Below are 23367 nucleotides of genomic sequence, written 5' to 3'. Positions count from 1 at the left end.
ATGGACCAATTGAAGAATATCAGTAGTCTTGCTTTCACTAGAAGGGAATGGTCCCTTTGTATGTTTCCCAGCTGCACAACCCTAACAAACTCCTTCATGATTCATGTTAAACTCGAGCATACCTGTGACCGTCTTCCTTACCCTAGGTAAGGCTTTATAATGCAAGTGGGCAAATCTTCTGTGCCATAATTCACATTGAAGATTAGTATCACTCGCCAAAGCTCCCAAAGGACTTCCTGCAACTTGATAGAGACCATCAACCCTAAATCCAAGAGTAAATGCATATATAGGGTTCTATGCCAAATACATACATTTCCATTTATGAATGCTACCTTGAAGCCGTTATCTTCCATTTGCAGAAATAGACACCATGTTCTTCTTCAAATCGGGCACATACTTCTTGTAGATGTATGGTTTGACCTTGATTCAAGTGAAGAGTGACAGTACCTATCCCTTTCATGGGGTAGGAGGCATTATCTCCAAGTATGATCTTTAAATTGGTTTTCTTTTCAACCAAATTTGAGAGGGCCTCCTTGTATCCAGTGAGTGCCTTTAGGCTCCACTATCTAGTATCAATCAACCAATGATCCAAAGTATCTGGAAGAGAGGCAGTAGATAGAGCAGAAATAAGATAAAACTCGTCTTGTTTTTCTACAACATTACTTTCATCATACCTAGCATTTCTTGTCCTTTTGGGAGGTTGACCATTTCCATTTCGAATAGTGGGAGCATTCTTCTTTCCTTTGTTGTTGAACTTGTTGTTCCTTTGATTGCCATTGCCTTTGAAATTGTTGTTGTTGTTGTCATCATCCCTTGGAGAATTCTTCTTGTGAGGACATTCTCTAGAATAGTGGTCGAACCTGTTGCAATTATAGCACCTTCCTTTTCTTCCTTCTTTGAATCCCTCCTTGGATCCTTAACCCTATCTCCTTGGACCAACATTATTCTTCCTTTTTGCATGAGCGAAGAAGGGAATAGGCTCATGTCCATTTGAGGACTTATCTCTCTCCATCATCCCTGTTTCCTCTTGAGTGCATCTAGCCACTAAATTAATTGAAACCAGGTATCCTATCATTGTTGAGAATGGTGGTGGTAAATACATCCCATGGTCTTGAAAGACCTCCAAGTGCAATGAGAGTGAGCTCCCTGTCAGCGATAATTTCTCCAATAGATAGTAGGTCATTCTTAACTTGTGTTATTCTCATGAAGTAGGATTGGATAGACTCCCCTTTATCCATCTTGATATCCTTCAACTTGTTTTTGAGAAAGAAGATTTGATTTGCATTTTTCACTTTGAACATCCCAACCAACTTATCATATATTTCCTTAGAAGTTCCCAAATCATAAATATAGGCCACCAAATACTTTTGAATGGAGTCAATTAGAATTTTCTTTGCTTTGACCTCACCTTTTCTGTACTTTGTCTTAGCAGCAGCTGGTGCATTTGAAGGGGGCTCCACCACTTTTCCCTGCACATAGTCCAATACTTCATGCTTCTCCAAAGTTAGCTCCAAAGTCATCTTTCATGCATGATAGTCAAATTTGTCATTGAGCTTGTCCTCAGTGTTGAAGTAAGATGTAGAGGCCATTGAAACTTGTCCAATAGTCTTTATCCAACAGATCTCTTAGTGATTGCTTCTCTCTCTTGCTTGAGCTTTGTCTTCACCTAAGCTTTGATACCATTTTAATTTTAGTTAACAATGGCATGTTCTATGCTTGCAACAATTACTTCAATGTCCTTTTATCAACCCAATGACAATTTCTTCTTAATTCCCAATAGCAATCACATTGACATTAACTGTAGATAGCACATAAACAATAAATGCAAAAGACAAACCAAGACAAGGGAACACTAGTATTTGGCGAATGCCAAGGAAAAACCCCAAGATGGGGAAAACCCTTTGTTCAGTTCTTCTTATTATTATATCAAATGTTCAGCAAAGAGAGTACAATAATCCAAAGTCAAAGTCAAAATTCACTTGCCAAATCACTATCCAAAACAGCCCTGTCAAATCTGTAATTTTGCTCTCAGTCAACAACAGTCAAATCAGCGCAAACGAAAAAGTCAACAAGAGTCAAAATCTGGTCAAACTTATTCCAAACAGCTTAGTTAAAGGAGAGAGGAACTCGGCCTTTCTTGTTGGTCAAAGGCATCCCAAAACAATCAACAAATCTACATTCAAATTCGATCAACCTGAAGTCAACCCTGTGGTCAAACAATCCTGCGGTCAACATAGGTTAAAGTGCCCAGATCACCTTGGTTTTTGTCCCAATAAATGTGGCCTGCTAAAACAGAGATTCTCTCAAAATATTGAAGTCAAAAGTTGCCCAGAAAGTCAAAGTAAAGGTTGGTCAAACCCTGGTGAAACTGCAGAAAAACTTCAGATTTTTGTCCCTGTAATTTCCGTCCTATCTGTCACACATGTGAGAAAAATTGGCTACCCAATACTTGTACGAACCAATCAGATGAGGAGAGAAAAGGATGTGTGAGTTGATGAGGTGCCAAATGAGGTTTGAGGTCATCCTTATTTATACAAGTCATTGAGGGTGAAAAGACATATCGCTTGGGCTTCATGAGCCTACATGATGATGTGGCCGACCTTAACAAATTACACGTGTGGGCTTTACTTCAAAAACACATTTCTCCTTGTCTGATTTGGGTGATCTTTAAATCAATTTTGGTTCTCTCGAACAGAGAAATTCAATGTAATCATTATCTCCATCAAATGAGTTGTCCAAAGAAGAATTTGGCCCTAGTTGTCAATTTTAACATTTCATCATAGGTTGGGCAACTTAACTGGGGCCCAAGCCCACCAGAGGGTCATATTCACACTAGTAGGGGATACATTGAGGGCCATGGGACTCCATCATGTGATATGGCATTATCTCATCTTATGGGTGCCCTTAACACCTTCAGCAGCTTGTTCATTGCCCCGCATTATATGCGAGATGATGCACTTGGACTAGCAGTGCCCCCCGCTGACTTAGCAGTATATACAAGGTTTGGCAACTGATCTGAGACCCAAAGGAGGTTTGTCTCATCCTTGAGACATGGGAGGGAAATCACCATCTTCTGTGCCCTCATTTAGAGTAGCCTACAGGCTTATTTTCCATCAGGAGACCCATGAGACCATTACTTCTGCCCCAAAGCCACTTTGGAGCACAACATGATGTTTTACTTGGAGATCAAGGGGTCACCCGCTTGTCTATCATTCATGGCGCCCTCACTCTCATTATGGCACCTTTAGGACTCAATGAGGCCCTCCAACGACCCTTCTCACCATCTTTTCATCATTTTGGCTCACTTTGGATGGCTTATTCTTCACTTTATCAGCTACTTGGTGGGCTTGTCACCAAGGACATGTTACTTGCACATTATTTTGTTATTGTAGGGGAATCTTAAGTTAATTCGAACTATTAGAGGATCATATAAATTTATGAGACTCTCATTTGTAAGAGCATCATCATCACTTGGATTCTTCTCTTGTAAAAGAAAACGCATTTTTTTTGGAGACTATTGGAGATTCTTAGATGCATTTTGACATTTGGAGCTGTAATATTTGATATTCTTTGGAGCTATCTCATCATTTGTGGATGGGTATCCCATATTGTCATCTTGTAAATGCTTCTTGTTGAATATTTTCTTGGAATTATGTCTAATGTATGGAATTATTGCAACTAGTTTAATGTTATTGCGCCCTAATTGTTGAAAATAATTTTTTGAAAGCTTCTTGGTTGGCAATTGCATATGTTACTCATTATATGGCAAATGATGAATGTTCCTAGTGGACGAAATTTTGTCTTTCTTCCATAAAACTCCATAAATCTTGAGTGGGTAAATGTTAAAGGTTGGATGTTACGGTATCAATCTTTAGCCTCGTTAAGGACAGTTTTCGCCAATTTTAAATCATCTAAGACTTCATAGCCCAAAGGACTAGGAACTAGTCCAAGAAGTTTGGTGATCAATTCTTCCCTTCTCCATATTTTCTCCTCCTAAAATTCCATCCCCTAAAGGTAGGGTAGAAATCTAGAGCTTGCAGCGAAATTTTAGGGATGTGATTTTTCGGGAATCCAAGGTTCCACACATCAAGCTTAGGGTATAGGCTACCTATGCTCCAAGTTTGGTGGGCATCCACCTAAGTTTCATCCATAAAATCTCTTGTCCTAAGTGCCACTCCAAGAGGGAAAACCTAGGTCTTTCTCTCTCACCTTGGAGACTTCTTTAAGAGTTGTGTGAGCTTATTATTCATTGGAATAAATCATAAAAATCCCTTTCTCCTCCCTTGCATTGACCTAGCAAGTACCTTGGAAGTATTTCTTCCCACGCTTATTCATAAATCCTAGGTCTAGCACAAGCCTTCCTTAGGTCTTTCAAAGAGAGTGAAGAGCCTTTTAGAAGTGTTAAATCATCACATAGATCTCCTCCTTTGAGAGGTCCTACCTCATCCCTTAAAGTCTTGACCTTAGGAATACTTATTACCATTGCAATCTCAAACTTAGGTCTTGATCTTCTCTCCCAAAGCTCTTTCTTGGAAAGCTTGTTAGCTTCTATGAAGCATTGAGCCTTTATTGTGTCTCTCCTTGAATGGGATTTGTGAAATAAATTAGTCCCTAGTTATAGACGTATCCATTCCAAGTGATTTCCTACCTACTGGGACTCCTCCCATCGGTGAAAGTTCGTAAAGAGCAAGGGACATTGATTGAGGTGAACGCAAGTCATTGTCCCATTGTTGTCGCTTAGTCTAGTAGTTGTCCCTTAGCTTTCCCCTCCTACGGCCCTGCTAGATTGTGTGGTAACAGTAACTTGCCTACAAATCATGAGCTAGAAAGGCATTGGAAGGCAAGGTTTGAGTGAACTATTTTGTTCCCCTAATGGAATATGGCTCACAATGATTACTTTAAAGGTTTTTATCCCTAATGGTGTTGATCTCACTTGATCTCCATATTTGCTGCATAATAAAATAAACCCTCACTTGTTGCACTAGTTTAACCTTCAAGGTTTTTCCAAGGACTATTGTCCAAAAACATTGATGTCATTTTTAATGTGTGTGCATCTTGTTGAGAAATCTAGGGCAGCAAATTAAGTGATTTCTCTTATCTTTGATCACTGCTTGTGATGTATTTTTACTTAACTTGATTGGCTTCTTCTCACTTGATTATTATTAGTGTTCTCTATCATCAAACAACTACCAAACAATAAAATCAATGAGACAATAGGACACAAGATGTAGGCTATCATCCAGGGTCAAAACCTCTCCTTTTGAGAGGAAAACCCATAAGAACCCCTCTTCTTATAAAACTTCAATTGACAAATTCCAAGATCTATGACCCTTGAACAAGACTCCTCCAAGACCAAGTCAAAATCTCTCCTTTATGAGCTTCTCTTCCTCCAAGTCAACGTTGGTCAAACTTGCTTCAGAACTTCAAATTTTGGCCCTTCTTCAAAATTTCAGCCTCTTCTGCAAAAACCCTAGTTCACACATGTTGTTGGAATATGGATCAATTTGCCTATTTTCTCCTTCACTTGACTTGTCTTCTCTTCCTTGTCAATTCGGCTTGCAAATTAGGCTTCTTGTTACTAGAATCCCAGCTCCTACAACTCAATCTTCACTGCAATAAGGTGATGCCCTAAACTTCGTATGTGTGGAGGAATATAGCCCAAAACAGACCCAAAAATTCTAACTTTCTTCTGCTTGTTTTATCTCCTCTTCCTCGCTCTTCTTTTGGTCTCCTTCTTGCCTTAATTGAACTTCTTTGTTGCTCGATGGAATCTCTCTTAAGTGAGGTCGGGTGCTTCTATGTATAGTCTTCCTCGAGTCCTCAAATAGGTCGACTTGTCCTTCTAAATAGGCCGACTTGCACTTTTGAAGGCCAACTTGATCTTTGCACTATGACGAGCTCTTGTTGGGTCTTTGACTCAAATAAATTTTTCTTTTACAATATGTAACATGCCCAAATGGGTCTTCAATACATGACAATGACTCAATTGACTTGTAGACTAAATGACAAGCCCTAGAAGCACTCAATGGGTGCTTGACCTAAAATTAAATTTCCCTTGAGCATGAAATCCATGCCTCAAGAATAACAATAATAAATTTATTTTTCTCTTTACAATAAATACATAGAATCACAATTACACATGTCATTATGAAGACCAAACCTAGTTACATATTTCAACAATCCCTCTTAACTAGGGAGGTATGCATAATTTATTCAAGGTACTTGGACATTGTCAATCTGAAGAATTCTCAAAAGAAGAGTCGGATTGGTAAGCCATCTCATAAGCTACTTCCTTAGTCGATGTCAGAGCATCTCATCATACCAACCAAAATTGTCACACAGTAATGCCTTGACTAGCAGCTCTATCTCTCCACAAGATCAGAGCACAATGCTGGCAAGACCAATGATTGATAAACACCATCATCATTGTCTCTCAAGGCACATACCCCACCCGGATGTTCACAAGGTATGTCCTTTTAGGACAATTCCTATCTTGGAATAACACATCCTCAAGGAATTTCCTCTTCAACTACTCTTATCTTGGATGCCCTACCTCATCCTCAAAAAGTATTGGAATCAATTTCAGATGCTTACCCAATCCTCCATTCTTTCTTCACAATATGCAGACAAGAATGATGTTTCTTTATCTCCCTCTCAACAAAGGAATATACAATCATTCCTATAAAAGGAATATACCCAAGCTCCCTCTTATCCAGGGACTTGCCCAAGCTCCCTCTTAACTAGGGACTTGTTTCCAATAACTCTCTGCTCTTTAGTGGAGATCATGTTACCTTCAACTGCTTGTAGAGCTCCTCCTTTCAATGTCATGAAATTTTCTTCATCATTATGGAGCCTTCATCTTCTCGATTTTCTTCGTAGGGCATCAGCCATCCATCACTTTCCTTCATGAACCATATCGTCATGTCATCCTTCTCTTCATCGGAAAGTGATCTTCTAGTCCACATCTGGCTTTTCTTCATCCAGCTACCTTTCTCCAAGTCATGTTACTTTCAGGATCTTCCATCCATTCTTGGTTGTAGGTGACATCTACAACTCTCTTTTGGTAGCCTTGTTTCAACCCAACCAGATGTTGTTCAAAAATCAAAATGAACATCAAATCAAAGTTACCTTTTATGATGTCCTTTCATCATGACATTTGTTGCTTGCAACATCAACATCCTGCACATTCATAAACATGTCTCCAAGATTTTCAATGTCAAGGGTCTCCTCCCTTTACAAACTTTATGAAAGTCTTTATACCTTCTCCATGGAGATGGCATACCATATTCTTCTAGTCACTAGATATTGATTCCTCATATTATGTGGCCATAGCTGCATCATTTTCATGAATCTTTCTTCCTTCCCTCACATACTGTACCCTAAGAACTTCTATACATAGTTCCTTCATCTTTTCAACCACCTCATATTCCATATGAGGGCATATTATGTTGACTTTATCTTATCAATATGTGAACTAGTTCAAGGTGTACTCCTTTATGAATCGAGAAGAGATTCTTCTTTTTCCATCATGCTCATAAGATAGAATATTCAACCGTACTATCTGCAACTATATGATGACATGACTTAATCTATCAAATACATGCATACATACCTCTTTTCTTCTTTTGGTCATCTAGACTTCCTTCGGCAGCTTCCTTTCCTTGCTTGAAAGTACTTCAATCATGATACAATCCTTTGTCATCATACCATCATTCTTCTAAACAAGGGATCCCACACAAGGTGGAATGTAGACCATCAACGAGTCACTTGCTTCTTCCAAGTAGAGGTGAACCTTCTAATGAAGATTCCAACAGAGGATCTTGATTATCCTCATCCTACAAATGCTCCTTTCTAATGATGATGATGTATGATGAATTCTTTTTATCTTTTGTCATGCTAGATGACTTTCTTTCAACCATATATACTACTTATGCTTTCAATGAGGTTACCAAGAACTACTTTCTTTCTATAATGATTGCTACATCCATGTAGACTTCTACTTCAGTTATCATTTCAAGCTTCTATAATGAGTTCTTGCTTCAATCTTATGTTTCTACTATGATGACATCTCCTATTATGATGTATCCTATCATACTTACAATGCTTTCTACCATGATAGCTATCTTTCACAAAAACTTAAAAGAACTGAGTGAATGAGATTATCTTAGACATAGTAGAGATCTTTCACTACCTCCTTTGATAGCTTCTTCTTAGATCCTTCCACTTCTTCGGTGACATGGGCTTCATTCTTTCCTTTCATTTTCTTGTTGTCCTTGAGTTTCGGACAATCTCCTCTCCAAATGCCCATATTCCTGATAGTGATAGCATTGGATCTTTGACATATCGGTCTTCTTCTTTTTCTGAGGACCAAACTTCCCAAACTTTCCTTTTATCTTTGCCATGGCAGCAAATGCTTGAACTTGTCCATTCAATCTAATATCGCTTTTGGCCTTCAACCTGGTTTCTTCAATCTTACACAATGACCATAGTTCATTGAATAGGGTGGCTTCCTTCTTTCCATAGATGCTTGATACGAAGTTGCCCCATTCATCAGGTAGTGCATTGAGCACCACGATGGTCATTTCTTTATTGGACATTATTTCCCCTAACTCTTGCAGTTAATCTCGTATTTCTAACACCCTCATAAGATATGAGGCTATCCCTTCTTCTTTTGAAACCTTCATTTTATATAGCTCAATTCTCAAAGATATTACTTCTCTTGCAATGCTCATGGAGAATAATTCTACCAACTTGTCATAGATGTCTTTTGGCTTTTCCAATTTTGCTACAAAGGGGATGAGAGAATCCTTGATTGATTCTATAAGGATTCTTTAAGCCCTTATTTCCCCCTTATTATACTTTGCTAGAGCTTGAGCTTCTTCCTTTGGCGGTTCAAAAATTAAACCCTTAACATGTCCAATGACTTCATTATCTATGATTCTATGAGGATCAAATTTGTCCTCTTCTTTCATGTAAGATTATTTGATGACCCAACCAATTTATTGCTCTCCTTGCATAATGAAGTCATTTTGATAGTAGATTAAGCCATAGATATAAGAATACATGTCAAGTGAAGATGCTCCTTTGATGGTGATATCTTCAACTTGATGCCTTCTTGATTATGATTATGATGTTTGCTTTCTTGAAGATGACAATGCCTCTTCTAGTGATGCCCTTCTTCAAATATGTTTGTGATGAGATTCTTGATTCAAATAGAGGGAGAGCGCCTTGTTTCCTTTGATGATGATGGCACCTCTTCTTCTTGCTTCCTTGAAATGGAGACTTCAAGATGCTTCAAATGTGTAGTCCTTCTTTGAGTGGACGTAGGGTCCGTGAGGTCTTTCTTTTCCTTGTGATAATGATGCATGATCTTTCCAAGAATGCTTTGAGTGAAGAACCCTTCTTGAATGAGGTAAGGTTTTGAGGCCTTCTTAGATCCTTCCTTCAAGATGATGAGTGAGTTAGTCCTTCTTGATGATTTCCTTGTACTCGACCCTTGTGTATCCCTTCTTGATGATACGACGTCCTCTTTGATGCCTTGGCCTTTCTTGATACTCCTTTTGACGGTCCTTCTTCAAGCTGCCCTTCCTTGCCTTGTCACCTTAGCTCTGATTCCATGATGAGAAATCTAGGGTAGCAAATTAAGTGATTTCTCTTATCTTTGATAAATGCTAAGTTACCAGGATTCGGATACGGATACGGATACGGATCCGGATCCGGATCCGGATTCGCTAGTTTTTTGAAAATCCAGGATCCGGATACGGCAAGGATACGGCAAGTACAAAAAATATAATAATATTAAAAATATAATAAAATTAATAATAGACACAAAATCATCCATTTATATATATATATTAAAGCTAAATTATTGTCATTCATTTTGTGCTTTTACCATATATTCAAGTTCATCTTTAATTATCTCTTCAAATTAACAAATTGTTGTTTTTTAAGTTTGCATTTATAAAACACCATCATTAGTTTATGCCCACACACCTATATTTTAAGATTATTAAGACAAAATTAAATTTAAAATTATATCTATATATCAATATGTATATTTAAATTTGTATAAATTTTATATATCATTTTAAATTTTAAATTAATTAATAAAAATTAGAAAAAAAAATATTTTAAAATAAAAAATATATGCTCAAATTCCAATCTATAAGTCAAAACTAAATTATAAATAAAAACTAAATTATAAATAAAAAGCAATATAATTTAAAAAATACATACCTATATTTTAAGTTTATTAAGACAAAACTAAACTTAAAGAAATATATATATATATATTTGAAATTTGTATAAATTTTATATATCGTTTTAAATTTTAAATTAATTAATAAAAATAAAAAAATAAAATACATTAAAATTTAACAAATAATTTTGAAATTTTCTTAACACTTCATAATAAAATAAATATAAATCTAAATACACAATTAAAATACATCATAATAAAATATTAAAATCTGAATAGTTGAATGTTAAAATTTAAACACTACTAATTTAAATAAAAAAATGGCATTGATATTTATAATAACGGTTATATAATATAATTATATTTATAATAATAATTATTAAAATTATATAAATAATAACATATCATATATACGCTCAGATTTGAGATTTCCATACGATATTGGATATAGGCTTATAGCGTATATATAAATATTAAATATTAGATAGGCTAATAGCATATATAAATTAGGGACAGCGTATATAATATTTGTTCATAACAAATGGTTAGGGATAACCGTATGTAATGTTTTGTATATAACATAGTGTACGCGATGTTTTGTTATAATATATATAACCATTTACCCATAATATTTATTATGTGCTAGCTGTCCGAGTTGGTGGTGCCGACAAGCTTGAGCGGTTGAGCCCACTGCCAAAAGGAACAGGAACAGGAACATGAATAGTCTAGCGTTGTCTGCCGTCGAGTTGGTGGTGCCGAATGGTCGAGTTGGCTGTCTACGCTGTTGTTTGCGTCGCTGTCTACACTGCGGCTGGATGGGGTGGTCACAGTGTATATAATGCAAACTCGATTCAAATAACAATGCAATATAAAAAGTTAAAAACATTCGACTGTTTTAACTTTTAAAACCACAACCGCAAACCTAAAGTGTGTTAAATTTTTCTGTTTCATTTTGGCGGTTCTGACATACAGTCTCAGGATCCGTTTCGGGACAAGATATCCGTTTCCGTAAAATGAAGAACCGCCACAGTGCCGTATTTCCCACGTTTCCAGGTGTATCCGTATCCGGATCCGGATCTGATCCGTGGATCCGTGGATCTTGGCCCTCTGCCTGCCGGATCCGGTAACATAGGATAAATGCTTGTGATGTACTTTTACTTAACTTGATTAGCTTCCTCTTTCACTTTATTATTATTAGTGTTCTCTATCATCAAACATCTACCAAACAATAATATCAATGATACAATAGGACACAAAATGTAGGCTATTAGCCAAGGCCAATACCTCTCCTCTTGAGAGCAAAACCCACAAGAACTCCTCCTCTTATAGAACTTCAATTGACAAATTCTGAGACCTTTGACCCTTGACCAAGGCTCCTTCAAGACCAAGTCAAAATCTCTCCTTGATGTGCTTCTCTTCCTCCAAGTCAACACTGGTCAAACTTGCTTCACAACTTTAGATTTAGGCCCTTCTTCAGAATTTTGGCTCTTTGTTGCAAGACTACAATTCCAGCCTCTTCTGCAAAAACCCTAGTTCACACGTGTGGCTGGAATAAGGATCAATTTGCCTCTTTTCTCCTTCACTTGACTTGTCTTCTCTTCCTTGTCAATTCGACTTGCAAATTAGGCTTCTTGTTTACTGGAATCTCGACTCCTACAACTCAGTCTTCACTGCAACAAGGTGATGCTCTAAACATCGCACATGTGGAGGAATATAGCCCAAAACAAATCCAAAAATTCTGATTTTCTTCTGCTTGTTTTATCTCCTCTTCCCCACACTTCTTTTGGTCTCCTTACCTTGATCGAACTTCTTTTTTGCTCGATGGAAGCTCTCTTGAGTGAGGCCGAGTGCTCCAATATATAGTCTTCCTGGAGTCCTCAAATAGGCCGATTTGTCCTTCTAGATAGGTCGACTTTCACTTTTGAACGCCGACTTGGTCATTGCACTATGACGAGATCTTCGAGGGTCTTTCACTCAAATAAAAATTTCTTTTACAATATGTAACATGCCCAAATGGGTCTTCAACACATGACAATGACTAAATTGACTTAATGACTAAATGACAAGCCCTTAAATACTCAACAAGTGCTTGACCTAAAATTAAATTTCCCTAGAGCATGAAACCCATGCCTCAAGAACAACAATAATAAATTTATTTTTCTCTTTACAATAAATACATAGAATCATGATTACATATGTCCTTATGAAGACCAAACCTAGTTACATATTTCAACACATTTATTTCTCAGTTCCTGATTTATAATTCCGCAACCTATTTTTATTGTGAAGAATGCATTAGTGATTTATTCGTTATTTGTTGTAAACAAATAAGCCGCTAATCAGTTAGAAGAATAAACTCTAGTTGGTGCATTTAAGGAAATTTCACATCTTCTCCTCCATTAAGACACCCAGAGATTCTAACTCGTGGTTCTCATCAACCAAACGCTGGGACTCAGCATTACAGGCTGAATCTTGTTTCCTTAATAAACGTGGTTCATATTTCTCACCATTTCCAGACTTGTTTTGAGCCCCATTGCTACTGTGAGGCAGAGATTTTTCTTTGCCCATACCACCAAATTCAAAAGATTGATGTCCTTTATCCTTTTTAGGAGGGTATAGCTATGACCAGTTATTTGGGCATGCCTTTGCCCCTGCTTCAGCTTCTTTTGTACTTTGTTTTTCTGTCTTGGGCTTACCATCAGTATCACCTGACCTGTCTTTCCTGCAGTTAGCCCAAAAATCATTGACTGCTTTTTGTTGTGTGCCATTATCCTTCAATTCAAGTGCATGTTGAATTTTGGGAGTCACGGGTGTGGTAGCCATTATATTCTGTTGTGCGGGTTTCCCAAAGGTGCCCTGCCCAAAACCTAGAATTGATGTGCCACCAAAAACACCAGAAGCAGCTGCTTGTGCTTGACCAAAATTACCAAAAGAAAATGCACCCTGTGTCTAGGTAGAATCTGATGATTGAAGGGCATTGAACATGGAAGTAGTTGATTGTACAAGGCTTGTTGGCTTGCTCTGCAACATCATTGTTGATGTGCTGCTAGAGAACAGGTTGCTCTAAAAAGAAGGAGTGCTTTGGCCAAAAATTGGTGTTGAAGATTGAAACATTCCAAATGACTGTTTACTTCTAAGAGGTGTGCTTGATTCATATGCAGAAGTTGACCCTAATGATGGGATTGACCCAAAAAGAGATGCAGGTTTGAGATGATTAATCAAAGCGTGATAATTCAAAATTTTGTCTCTTCATTGAAATACTAGTTCAATTTTGTCTCTTGCATTATTTTGTCTCTTCATTGAAAATGCACCGTGTCTACAAAGAATTTGGTGATTGAAGGGCATTGAACATGGAAGTAGTTAATTGTACAAGGCTTGTTGGCTTGCTCTGTGACATCATTATTGATGTGCTGCTAGAGAACAGGTTGCTCTCAAAAGCAGGAGTGCTTTGGCCAAGAATTGGTGTTGAAGATTGAAACATTCCAAATGACTGAGTACTTCTAACAGGCGTCCTTGATTCATATGCAGAAGTTGACCCTAATGATGGGATTGACCCAAAAAGAGATGTGGATTTGAGATGATTAATCAAAGCATGATAATTCAAAATTTTGTCTCTTCATTGAAATACTAGTTGAATTTTGTCTTTTGTAATCTTTTGCAATCTCTGATCCTTGCAATTTGATCCCAGTGCTATGAACATGGTGATTGATATCTGCATTAATCCCAAAAGGGGAAAGAAGCCAAGACATCACCTATTGGTGTTGCTCCATTGAGCAACCAAGGTTTGCTCGGCCTTTTCCCAAAACTATTCGTTCTCCATTAAGCCTTACCTGAAGACCCTGGGTCCGTAACATCAACTCAATTACTCACAGGCTGGCAAGGTGAACCAGCTCTGATACCACAGTAGTGTACTAGGGTAATTTTTATCCTCAGGGTTATAGGGTTTGCAAGATGAATTGTGTTGCTTTTCACAGAATTCCTTTCAATTTCAGACAGGGATAATATAGAATACATAACACTGTAATTGAGCAGTAAACTCCAAAACACATCAATGACTTGGAATAGTACAGTTTAACGACTAATCCAATAGTTTTGTTCTCTACCAATGGCAGTTCCACATAACAGCAGTAGTACAAAGATTCACCAATACAACTCCAGTTATTAAATGAGTTCACCCTAGGGTTGTTGCAACAATGAGGACAACCCTAATAACATGAAACACTACTAGTACTAATTAAATCCAATTCTGCTACTGCTACCAACTCACTATTTACTAAACCGAAAACTTTCAGGCGCCCTAGCAATTGCCAGCTAGACTGTGCTATTCAAATACCTGCTTCGCTGTCAAGTAGGGTATATAACAGGAATTTCAATGTTCAGGTTTCCCCACTGTCCTGTGTGCTGCAATCTGTTGTTTCGGCTGATTATACTGCAGGCATATTTCGGCCCTACAGTTGCAGCTCTAGTTGTGGCCCTGCGGCTGTCCACAGCCTGCAGCCCTGCAACTACTAGCAGCCTGTGGTCCCACAGTGTTGTCTCGTTGTTTTTTCACCGCTATGTTGTCCCTTTGCACTTCGACTGTCTACGGATTGAATCCTTGTTCACTGGCTATACAAACAAACAAAAAGGGGAAGTTACACTCTGGGAATAGGGGCCTTGCTGTCCTCAATTTTCCCTCAGTGCGTCCCAAAAAGATCACAAAAAGGCATTGCACAGGAGACTGTGATTGGAATCCTAGGAAGACTTCTGGTGCTCTAAAATAAGCCACAGTGTGGATTTTCCTTGCTAAACCAGACAGATCCAAGCTGCTTATGAAAGAATGCTGTGCCAGAACAGTGAAAAAAGGTGTTTAGGTAGGGTAGGATCATCTCCACTAAAACTAGACAAAGGATTAGCGAGGGTGAGATCACCTCCACTGAAACTAATCAAGAAGGGGTCTTAAAACTCTCAAAGCCTCAGACTCAAGAAAATCAGATATATTCCAATCTAAAATGATTCCAACTCTCCTCTCTTTATAGATTCCATTAGGGGGTTTCTCACATATGAGGGGTTGCAAGTGCAACCCCCAATTTGGGCTTTTTTGCCCCAACCGACCCAAACTTTACCCAATGTTGCCCCAAACATTGCATAATTGGGTTTCCCCCCTTCATCAAGACTATAGCCTATGGGGTTGGATAGGCTATTTCATCCTCCCGTGGACAATTAATCCATAAAGGGCATTACACACACATACTCTACAATCAAAGTTTAAAACTAGCACACCTGCACCCTCACTAACTTTGGTATTTTCCACTAAAACAAACTCATTGTATATGAGGTTGAAAATGACTTTTCTTATAACTTTTATGACAGAAAATGTTACATACAGACTTCTTAGTTGAACTTGACAAAAATTAAGCACATGTATTTTAATTATATATACCATATTTTTACCACCTCAAACCTTCTCCTATTTAAATGGTTCAAAAATGACAAATAAGAAACCTTAGAGTTTCAGACCTGCATTGAGTGCACTAAAATAAAGTTTATAAAGTTGACGACACTTTGTTTACAAATCAAATCAAACAAAATCCAATTTAAGGGAAAAAAAATAAGACATTAGCATTACCTTGGAATTTACTGTAAAATGTTCAAAAATGCCATCAGATAGCCTATCCTCAATATCAAGCACAACCCAGGGCCTGCAAAATACAGACAATATTTATGTATCCATTTTGTGCTAATTGCAAATTGCAATTTGCTTACGAAGCAAAACACAACAGCTCCCTTAGTAGGAATAAAAGCTGTTTCCATTTGAAAGGATATATCATGGTACCAAAATATGTGATATGTAATTGTTTGGAAGAACAGAAGATCAGGAGAGTTCAGAATTGTTCACAACCAAAGCAAGCACGCAGTTAACAAATCAAATTTTAAGCACTGCATTTGGTTATACAACTAAAGCAAATACAAACTTATATAGACATAAGAATTGAAATAATTTACTGATAAAGGATTTCAGAAACATATCAAGAATCTTTATCGTTAAGTTTCAAAGTTGAAAAAAACTTTAAAGCATCACACTAGGTTATATAAGCAAGTACAATCTCAGTTTAGCTACTTTTTGTTTTGAAAGAGTCTTTAAACAAACAATCTCTTATTTAAAATGTAGCCAAATACGCATAGAAGCCATTCATGATAAAGAATCACATACCTTCCATTTGGAGACACAACAAAAAAGTTGTCATCTTGCAAACGAGCATATGCCTTCATCAAACTTTGACGATCATGGAACAATACGAACCCACTTGTAAACTTTTCAAAATTTAGACATGGGACAATATAAACTTGAACTATACCAGAAGTCAGATCAGACATGACCTTTATCACATCAGAACATGATACATCTTTTTCTAGATTATCCAAAACAAGAACTTCTGAAGAAGAAAACCGTCTCTCCTGGACCTCAACTTTAGCAGCATTACTAAAATGACCATGGCTTGGCTGTTCACTGTCTTCTGTAACTGAACCAAACTTCCTTACTGGATCGACATTTATAGCTAAGAGCTCTTGCAGATGAGCTTGATTACAATGTTGCCTACTGGTATCCTTACTTTCATAAACAGTTTCATTGTCTCTGTCAGATGAAATAACCACTGCTTCATGCAGCATTTTTGATGGATTTAACTCAGAGTCAAAGTGTTTGCGCTTGGATGCATGCTCTTCTGTCCTCACAGTTTGTTCTTGAAGATCACTTGAGTCTTTAAAACTATCACATGGATCCTTTCTCTTCACAGATTGTTCTTGAAGATCACTTAAGTCTCTAAAACTATCACATGGATCCTTTCTCTTGTTACACTTCATAGATGGATCTGTCAAACAGCTGGTTCTTAAAGCATCAGTGGCAACATTAACAGATTCCCCTTTCTCAGTGTCCACTGGACCAAGTGAAATTTCAGGTGTTTGCACGTCATTGTTTATCAGTTGTTTCAGAGTCAGTCTGTCCTCGTCTACATCCTTTCCAATCTCTTCAATATTCTGCATAGTCTGATGTTGAACTCCACTCAAGTCTCTAAAGCGATCAGGAGGGTCCCTTGAATCTATAGGTTTTGGAGCTAATGTTGTTGAACTTGATTGTAAAGCAGCAACTCTATTAGAATCATTAGTAGGTTGTAAGATGTCCTCTAAGGCATTTTTATGATTACCTTTCCTGATATTGTCCTGTACTTGTCTTTCACTGACAAGCATTTTGTTGACTCTGTGCTTTTGCTTCTTAACCCTACCCCAAGAAGCAGGGATTTTTTTTTTACCACCCTTATCCTGTGAATTTTCTTGACCTTTCTGATTCTCTTCCATTGTCAACGGTCTGCTTATTATTTCACTCTTGTAACTCCCACAGTCAACATTTATGGATGAAGGCTCATCAATGCCATTGTGAACAACGTTATGTTCACTACTTTCCTTAAGAAGGTTATCACAATTCCCTGCCTGAAGATTGCCACTATAGCAAGGCCTTACATTTTCAATAATCCCTACACTATCATCCAACTCCCCAAATCTCTCATCTGTTCTACCAACAGTATCTATAGCACCCATAGCATATGACACAGAGCCAGTGCATGTATGTTCTATTTGTAACTTACCTGGCACTGAATTCAGATTGGAAAGATTAGGGTTTTGTTCCTTTCTTACTATATTGAGATGTGTTTCCTTGCATTCACCAAGAAGCTTTGCATCAACAGTAGCTTCCTTGCTATTCTTTGGTAGAATTTCATGTTGTAAATTTGTATTAACCGAGGATAAAGTTGGTGCTTCGGGTGGAAAAAATTCTTTCCTGTGCATATCACCATCCTCTTGTAGCCTTGATATTTCACTAAATTTGACATTTTTCCTTAGCGTAGTACCTTTATGTGAACACCTCGAACTCTTTGTTTCAGAGCCTATGTCAGACTCACTTTCAACAGAACTTTTAAGCTCATGATCACTGGCAGCTGGTTCTTTGAGCAAGGGGTCAGAACCAGTGAGAACATTCTCTGTGACGCTTAACCCCTTCTCAGCTTTCTTCTCCTTTATCTTAGATTTTGATGATAGAGATCCTGAAGAATGATCAGATACCTGTAGAGAAGTTTGCAACACATCATTGTCAATGTCCAAGAACTCCAAGCATTACTGTTATCGGACTAATCTCATCAGAATTATACTGCCTCTCTCTTTTGCACTAGACAAAAACAACTCATTTCTGCTATTAGGGGTCTCACAACCCATGAGCTGTTTATAGACATCTTTAAACTTAGCTCTCTCATGCTAATTTATTAAATAAATGCTTTGGAGATCAATAATACTTACTTTTCCATTTGCTCTCTCCCTTAATTCTGCCTGTTTATCTTTTAAGTCTGTTGCATTTCTTCCTGCAATACATACCAACTGCTGGTAAACACTCAGCCCCACATATATTTTATCAAACCTTGCCTGAATTTTAGTGGAAAAAATTATATACATTTATATATAAACACAGAATAGCAATTTTATATCACAAACCTTTTTTATTGGTTATCTTTCTCCTGGAAGTATTCCTACCAATAGATTGTGTCCTAGAGTTCAATTTTTCGTCCACCAACTTTACAAAATCATTAATGATAGGATGAGTTTCAATGTTTCCCGCAGTCAACAAGCAGACATTCTCACAGGAAACGGAGGTACTTTGATTTGCATATGGACCAGCTTGCCATAGAACCTTGAAAGTACACGTACATTGATCCTCACCATCCACCAAATGGTGTTCAGACCGACAAACCTGCAATCAGATATGCCCTGTTACTAGCTTCCGGTTAACTATCTTTCTTACATGCCCAGGCACTAGTCCAGGTTAACTTTTTCAATTTTGCAAAAATCAACATGTGGACACAACACAATTGATGGAATATTTGACAGCTCAGAGATATCTGCATCTCAACATTTCATCTCTTTGTTGCAAGGATGTAATAACAAAACAATAGAGTATAACTGAATAAAAATGGAAATCTTCATCCCTCTGACAAGTTCAGACTAACAAACATATATAAAGAATTTGGAAAACCAGAAAAGTTGAAACTGCCAGTAACATTTCAGCAAATCTCAAACAGTGTTAGCCCCTCAGATTATAACTCAAACCATTCCACATACTCAATCCACAAAAGTTACATTATGCACCTTTTCAAGCTAAACATCAAATAGCTTGCAAAATAATTTGGTTTACATCCCGACAATTTGTTCTTTATGTCAATTACTTATTGGACACATGCTGCACTTTCATTAACAGGTAGAGGTTAAGCAATGAAGCATGCAATCAGCGTTGGAGGCCAACTCCAGTGGGATGGGTCAAGTTCAATTTCAGTGGAGCTTCCAAGGGAAACCCAGGTCGAGAAGGGCCATGGGATCTGCTTACGGATAAGCATGGCCATATTCTAGGCATGTCTTACAAACTCTTGGATATCAAATCTATTAACCAAACAGAGATTGAAGGCTTGGTATTAGGCAACACAGAAGCACTAGGAAGGAGATGTAAAAAGGTTGTCGTCTATAAGGGGAACTCAAAGCTCATCATCAATCATATCTACTGCAAAATATTTCATCTCTCACATAGCAAATGGCAAGCAAGGTCACTTGGATTCACCAAGCAGGGAATTGCTTAAAAAATATCAAGTTCTGACATGTGGCAAGATCCTACAATAAAATAGTGGATTGGCTAGCAAACCAGGCTATCTTATTCCAGTCCTAGTATCTTCCAATAGGAGGTCCTCATATCAAAGAAGAGGGCGGCTGAAAGACATTGCTGACCAGGATATTGAGCCAAAGAGGGGCATTTCTCCAAGCACATCATTCTATAATGATGATTCATGTAGTATTGTATGCCCTTAATCTCAAATGCATACAAATTCCTTCTCCCATCATGGCATAAAGTCTAAACTCGTTGGTGCATCTATCACTGAAAAAGGCAGTGTTACCGCTCAAACTAGCAGGGATCCTAGGAGAGGGTCCTATAGGGCAACTACTAGGTCAAGAGCAACAATGGAGCGATAGCCCACTGTCACCTCAGCTAAGGCTCCCTGCTCTTTACGGACTTTCACTGACGGGAGGAGAGCCGGTATGATGGAATCACGAGAAATATATGATCAATGATAAGGTAATGAGGTTATTCCTAGGCCTATTCACCAGAGAGACTCAATTAGATGGGCTGCTTGCTTTAGAAGCAAGGTGATGGGCTCTCTAGGAAGGTCCAAGAGGATCCTTAGGGCTATGTTTTGAGAGTATGCTTTGTCAAAATGGTTCCTAGTGTTGAAAAGTGTAACTAGGTTCGGTCTTCATAATGACATGTAATTATGATCTTTGTAAATGATTAAAAGAAGAGAATAAAATTAATATTGTAAGACTTGCTGCATGGGTTCCATGAGCAAGACATTTTATTTTAGATGGCTCCCATTAAGAGCTTTAGGATTTGTCATTAAAGTCAAAGAGTCAATGTCATGTATGAAGAGTTCTTGAGCATGTGTCAATTGTATATGAGTCTATATAGCCCTCCACCGACAAGCACAAAGTCCTCTCTTCATGTCGGCTTCAAGATAAGGTGACAAAACAATGTCAGTTTCCCATTATGGAGACACATCTATTCATAAGTACATGTCAGCTTAATATGACAGATAGACCACTATAAATAGCAACCTCGGCCAGTCCACAGTGAGAATTTTCGGATATCTTTCTCTGAGTTTTTCAGGTGACACAGACAGAATTTTGCATTTTGGATGGACAGTGGAAAGGCACAGTTCAGAATCCAGATATCTCTGTGATTTCAAGTATACAGTAGCAGGGATAAGTTCGATGCACTCACCGAAAGGAGAAGGTCGGATGATCATTAGTCAACAGTAGTTCGGATCTCTGTCTAAGTTCGGATGGATGTTACAGAGACAAGAAAAGGAACAGAAGTTGGAATTACAGGTTCCGTGCTGCACAAGATGAAGGTCACATGTGTGTGACAAGATCTCGTTGTTGTTACAAGGAAGAAGGTCTCAGTGGTGTCTCAAAGGGCAGAAAATATGGTTCAGCAATATGTCTTCAGAATTCAGTGTTACAGCTGGAGGAGAAGTTTGATATCCTTGACAAACACAGTGATCACAATTAGGTGTCATCACATATGGTGTGAAATCTGAAGTAGAAGGAACCGAGAAAGAGTGAATGAGAAAATGCAAGAGGACTTGTGTCTTGGTCTTGGAGAGGCTACTAAGTCAAGGGTCTTGGTCTTGGTATTCATCAATTGGAATCTCTATAAGAAGAATTTGTGCGGGTTTTCCTCTCAAAGAGTGAGAGGTTTTGGCCCTGGCTGGTAGCCTACATTCTGTGTCTCTTGTCTATTTATGTTCATTGGAAACTGAAGGAAAGGAAGAAGTCATCTAGGACAAGTCTCATCATACATAAAGTCAAAAGGAAACATATGTTGGGTAGGGATATGAAAGATCCTCAAGATTCTCTGATGGAATCCTCATCAAAGGGTTCACCGATCTAGAGAGGAAGCGTCTCATCAGAAACTCCAACTTGTGAAATTCATGGGATGATGGTATGATGACATAAGAAATGTAGCAGATAAAGGGGTTGAAGATCTTTTCAATCAAGGAAGCTACTGAGAGAAGCCTAGATGACCTAAAGGTAAATGAGGTATGTATGTTTACATTCAATACTATAATGTCATGTCGTATGGTTACAGGTAACATGGATCATTGCTCGATCTTGAGAAGCATGATCAAAGAAAAGGAATCTCTTCCTATGAAAGGTTGTCGGAAAGCATGGGTCACACTAGATGAAATCAACATAATATGTCCTCATATGAAGAAAGAGGTGGTTGACAGTAATTTAGAGGAACTCTGATGGGAAGTTCTTAAGAATGAAATGTGTGAAGACAAGAGGAAGAGATCATGGACTATGCAATCATGGAAAAGGCAATCAACATCCGAGGACTAGAATATTTGACTAGGAAATCTCCTAGAAAGATATGAAGACTCTGATGGAACTCTGAAAAAGATGGAGACCTTTGACAATGGATATCTTTGGGAGATGTGTCAACATGTATGCAGGATGCTAATACCTACTGGAAGATGTCATGATGAAAGACCATCACGAAGGTAAGTCTGATTTAAGTGTTCATTTCTTATTTTGAACAAATATCTGGATGGGCTTATGCGAGACTACCAAAGGGAAGAACTGTGGATGACTTTCGAGAGGACCATACAAAAGGATGTAAGATCCTTCCGGAAAATATGGCATGAAGAAGGCAGCATGACACGAAGCAAGATCAGACAAAGACTAATAGATCACTTTCTGATGAAAGGAATAATGACATGATTGACCCACGGATGAAAGTGATGGATGGTCGATGTCCTATGAAGAAGCCACAAAAGATGAAGACTCCTTAACAAAGAAAATTTCATGACATCAAAGGAAGGACCCCTTCAAGCAGCTAGTTAAGGAGCTATTATAGGTCCCTAATTAAGAGGGAGCCTGAAAATAAGTTTCTTACTCAGAAGAAACTTGGAAATTCCTAAGCCAAGAGGGAGCTTAGGTACATTCCTTCTGTAGGAATGAGTACATTCCTTTATTGGAATTGATATGTCCTCCCTAATTGAGAGGGAGAGATAGACACGTCATTATGGTCTTCACTTGAGAAGACAGAATGGAGGATTGGGTAACCATCTGGCATTTGATACTCTTTGAGGATGAGATAGGGCATCCAAGATAAGAGTAGTTGTGGACCGATATTCTTTGAGGACTAGCTATCTAAGATAAGAATAGTCCAAAGTAGGTCATACTCTGTGACCACCCGAGTGGAGTATGTACCTTGAGAGATAATGATTATGGTGTCTATGAATCATTGGTCTCGCCAACATTGTGATCTGATCATGTGGATCGAGTTGTTAGTCAAGGCCTTGCTATGTGACAATGTTGGCTAATATGATGTTAGATAGATGGGTTACCAATCTGATTCTTCTTATGAGAAATTCTACAGATTGAAAATGACCAAGTACCATTATGAATACCACCCTAATTAAGAGGGAGTGTTGAAAAGTGTAATAAGGCTCGGTCTTCATAATGACATGTAATTATGATATTCGTAAATGATGAAAAGAAGAGAATAAAATTATTATTGTAAGACTTGCTTCATGGGT

The 23367-nt window shown here is 37.9% G+C and overlaps 1 protein-coding gene across 1 annotated transcript in view; it reads right to left on the bottom strand.

The window, feature by feature from the left end:
- The window catches only part of LOC149140443 (uncharacterized), a 170451-nt gene that overhangs the window by 63397 nt on the left and 83687 nt on the right, over positions 1-23367 (bottom strand). The window contains exons 2-5 of the mRNA XM_089446633.1: positions 18716-18971; positions 18524-18585; positions 16392-18292; positions 15807-15879 (exon numbers count right to left, since the gene is read on the bottom strand). Coding sequence (XP_089302759.1) covers positions 15807-15879; positions 16392-18292; positions 18524-18585; positions 18716-18971 — 2292 coding nt within the window. The remainder of the gene's footprint in view (positions 1-15806; positions 15880-16391; positions 18293-18523; positions 18586-18715; positions 18972-23367) is intronic.

This window comes from Pinus tabuliformis, chromosome X, assembly GCF_031772625.1.
Source record: "Pinus tabuliformis cultivar Carrire ecotype Pingquan chromosome X, CPIR1, whole genome shotgun sequence".
NCBI lineage: Eukaryota > Viridiplantae > Streptophyta > Pinopsida > Pinales > Pinaceae > Pinus > Pinus tabuliformis.
Note: the sequence above shows the minus strand (reverse complement) of the source record. Positions and strands in the feature narration are given on the sequence as shown.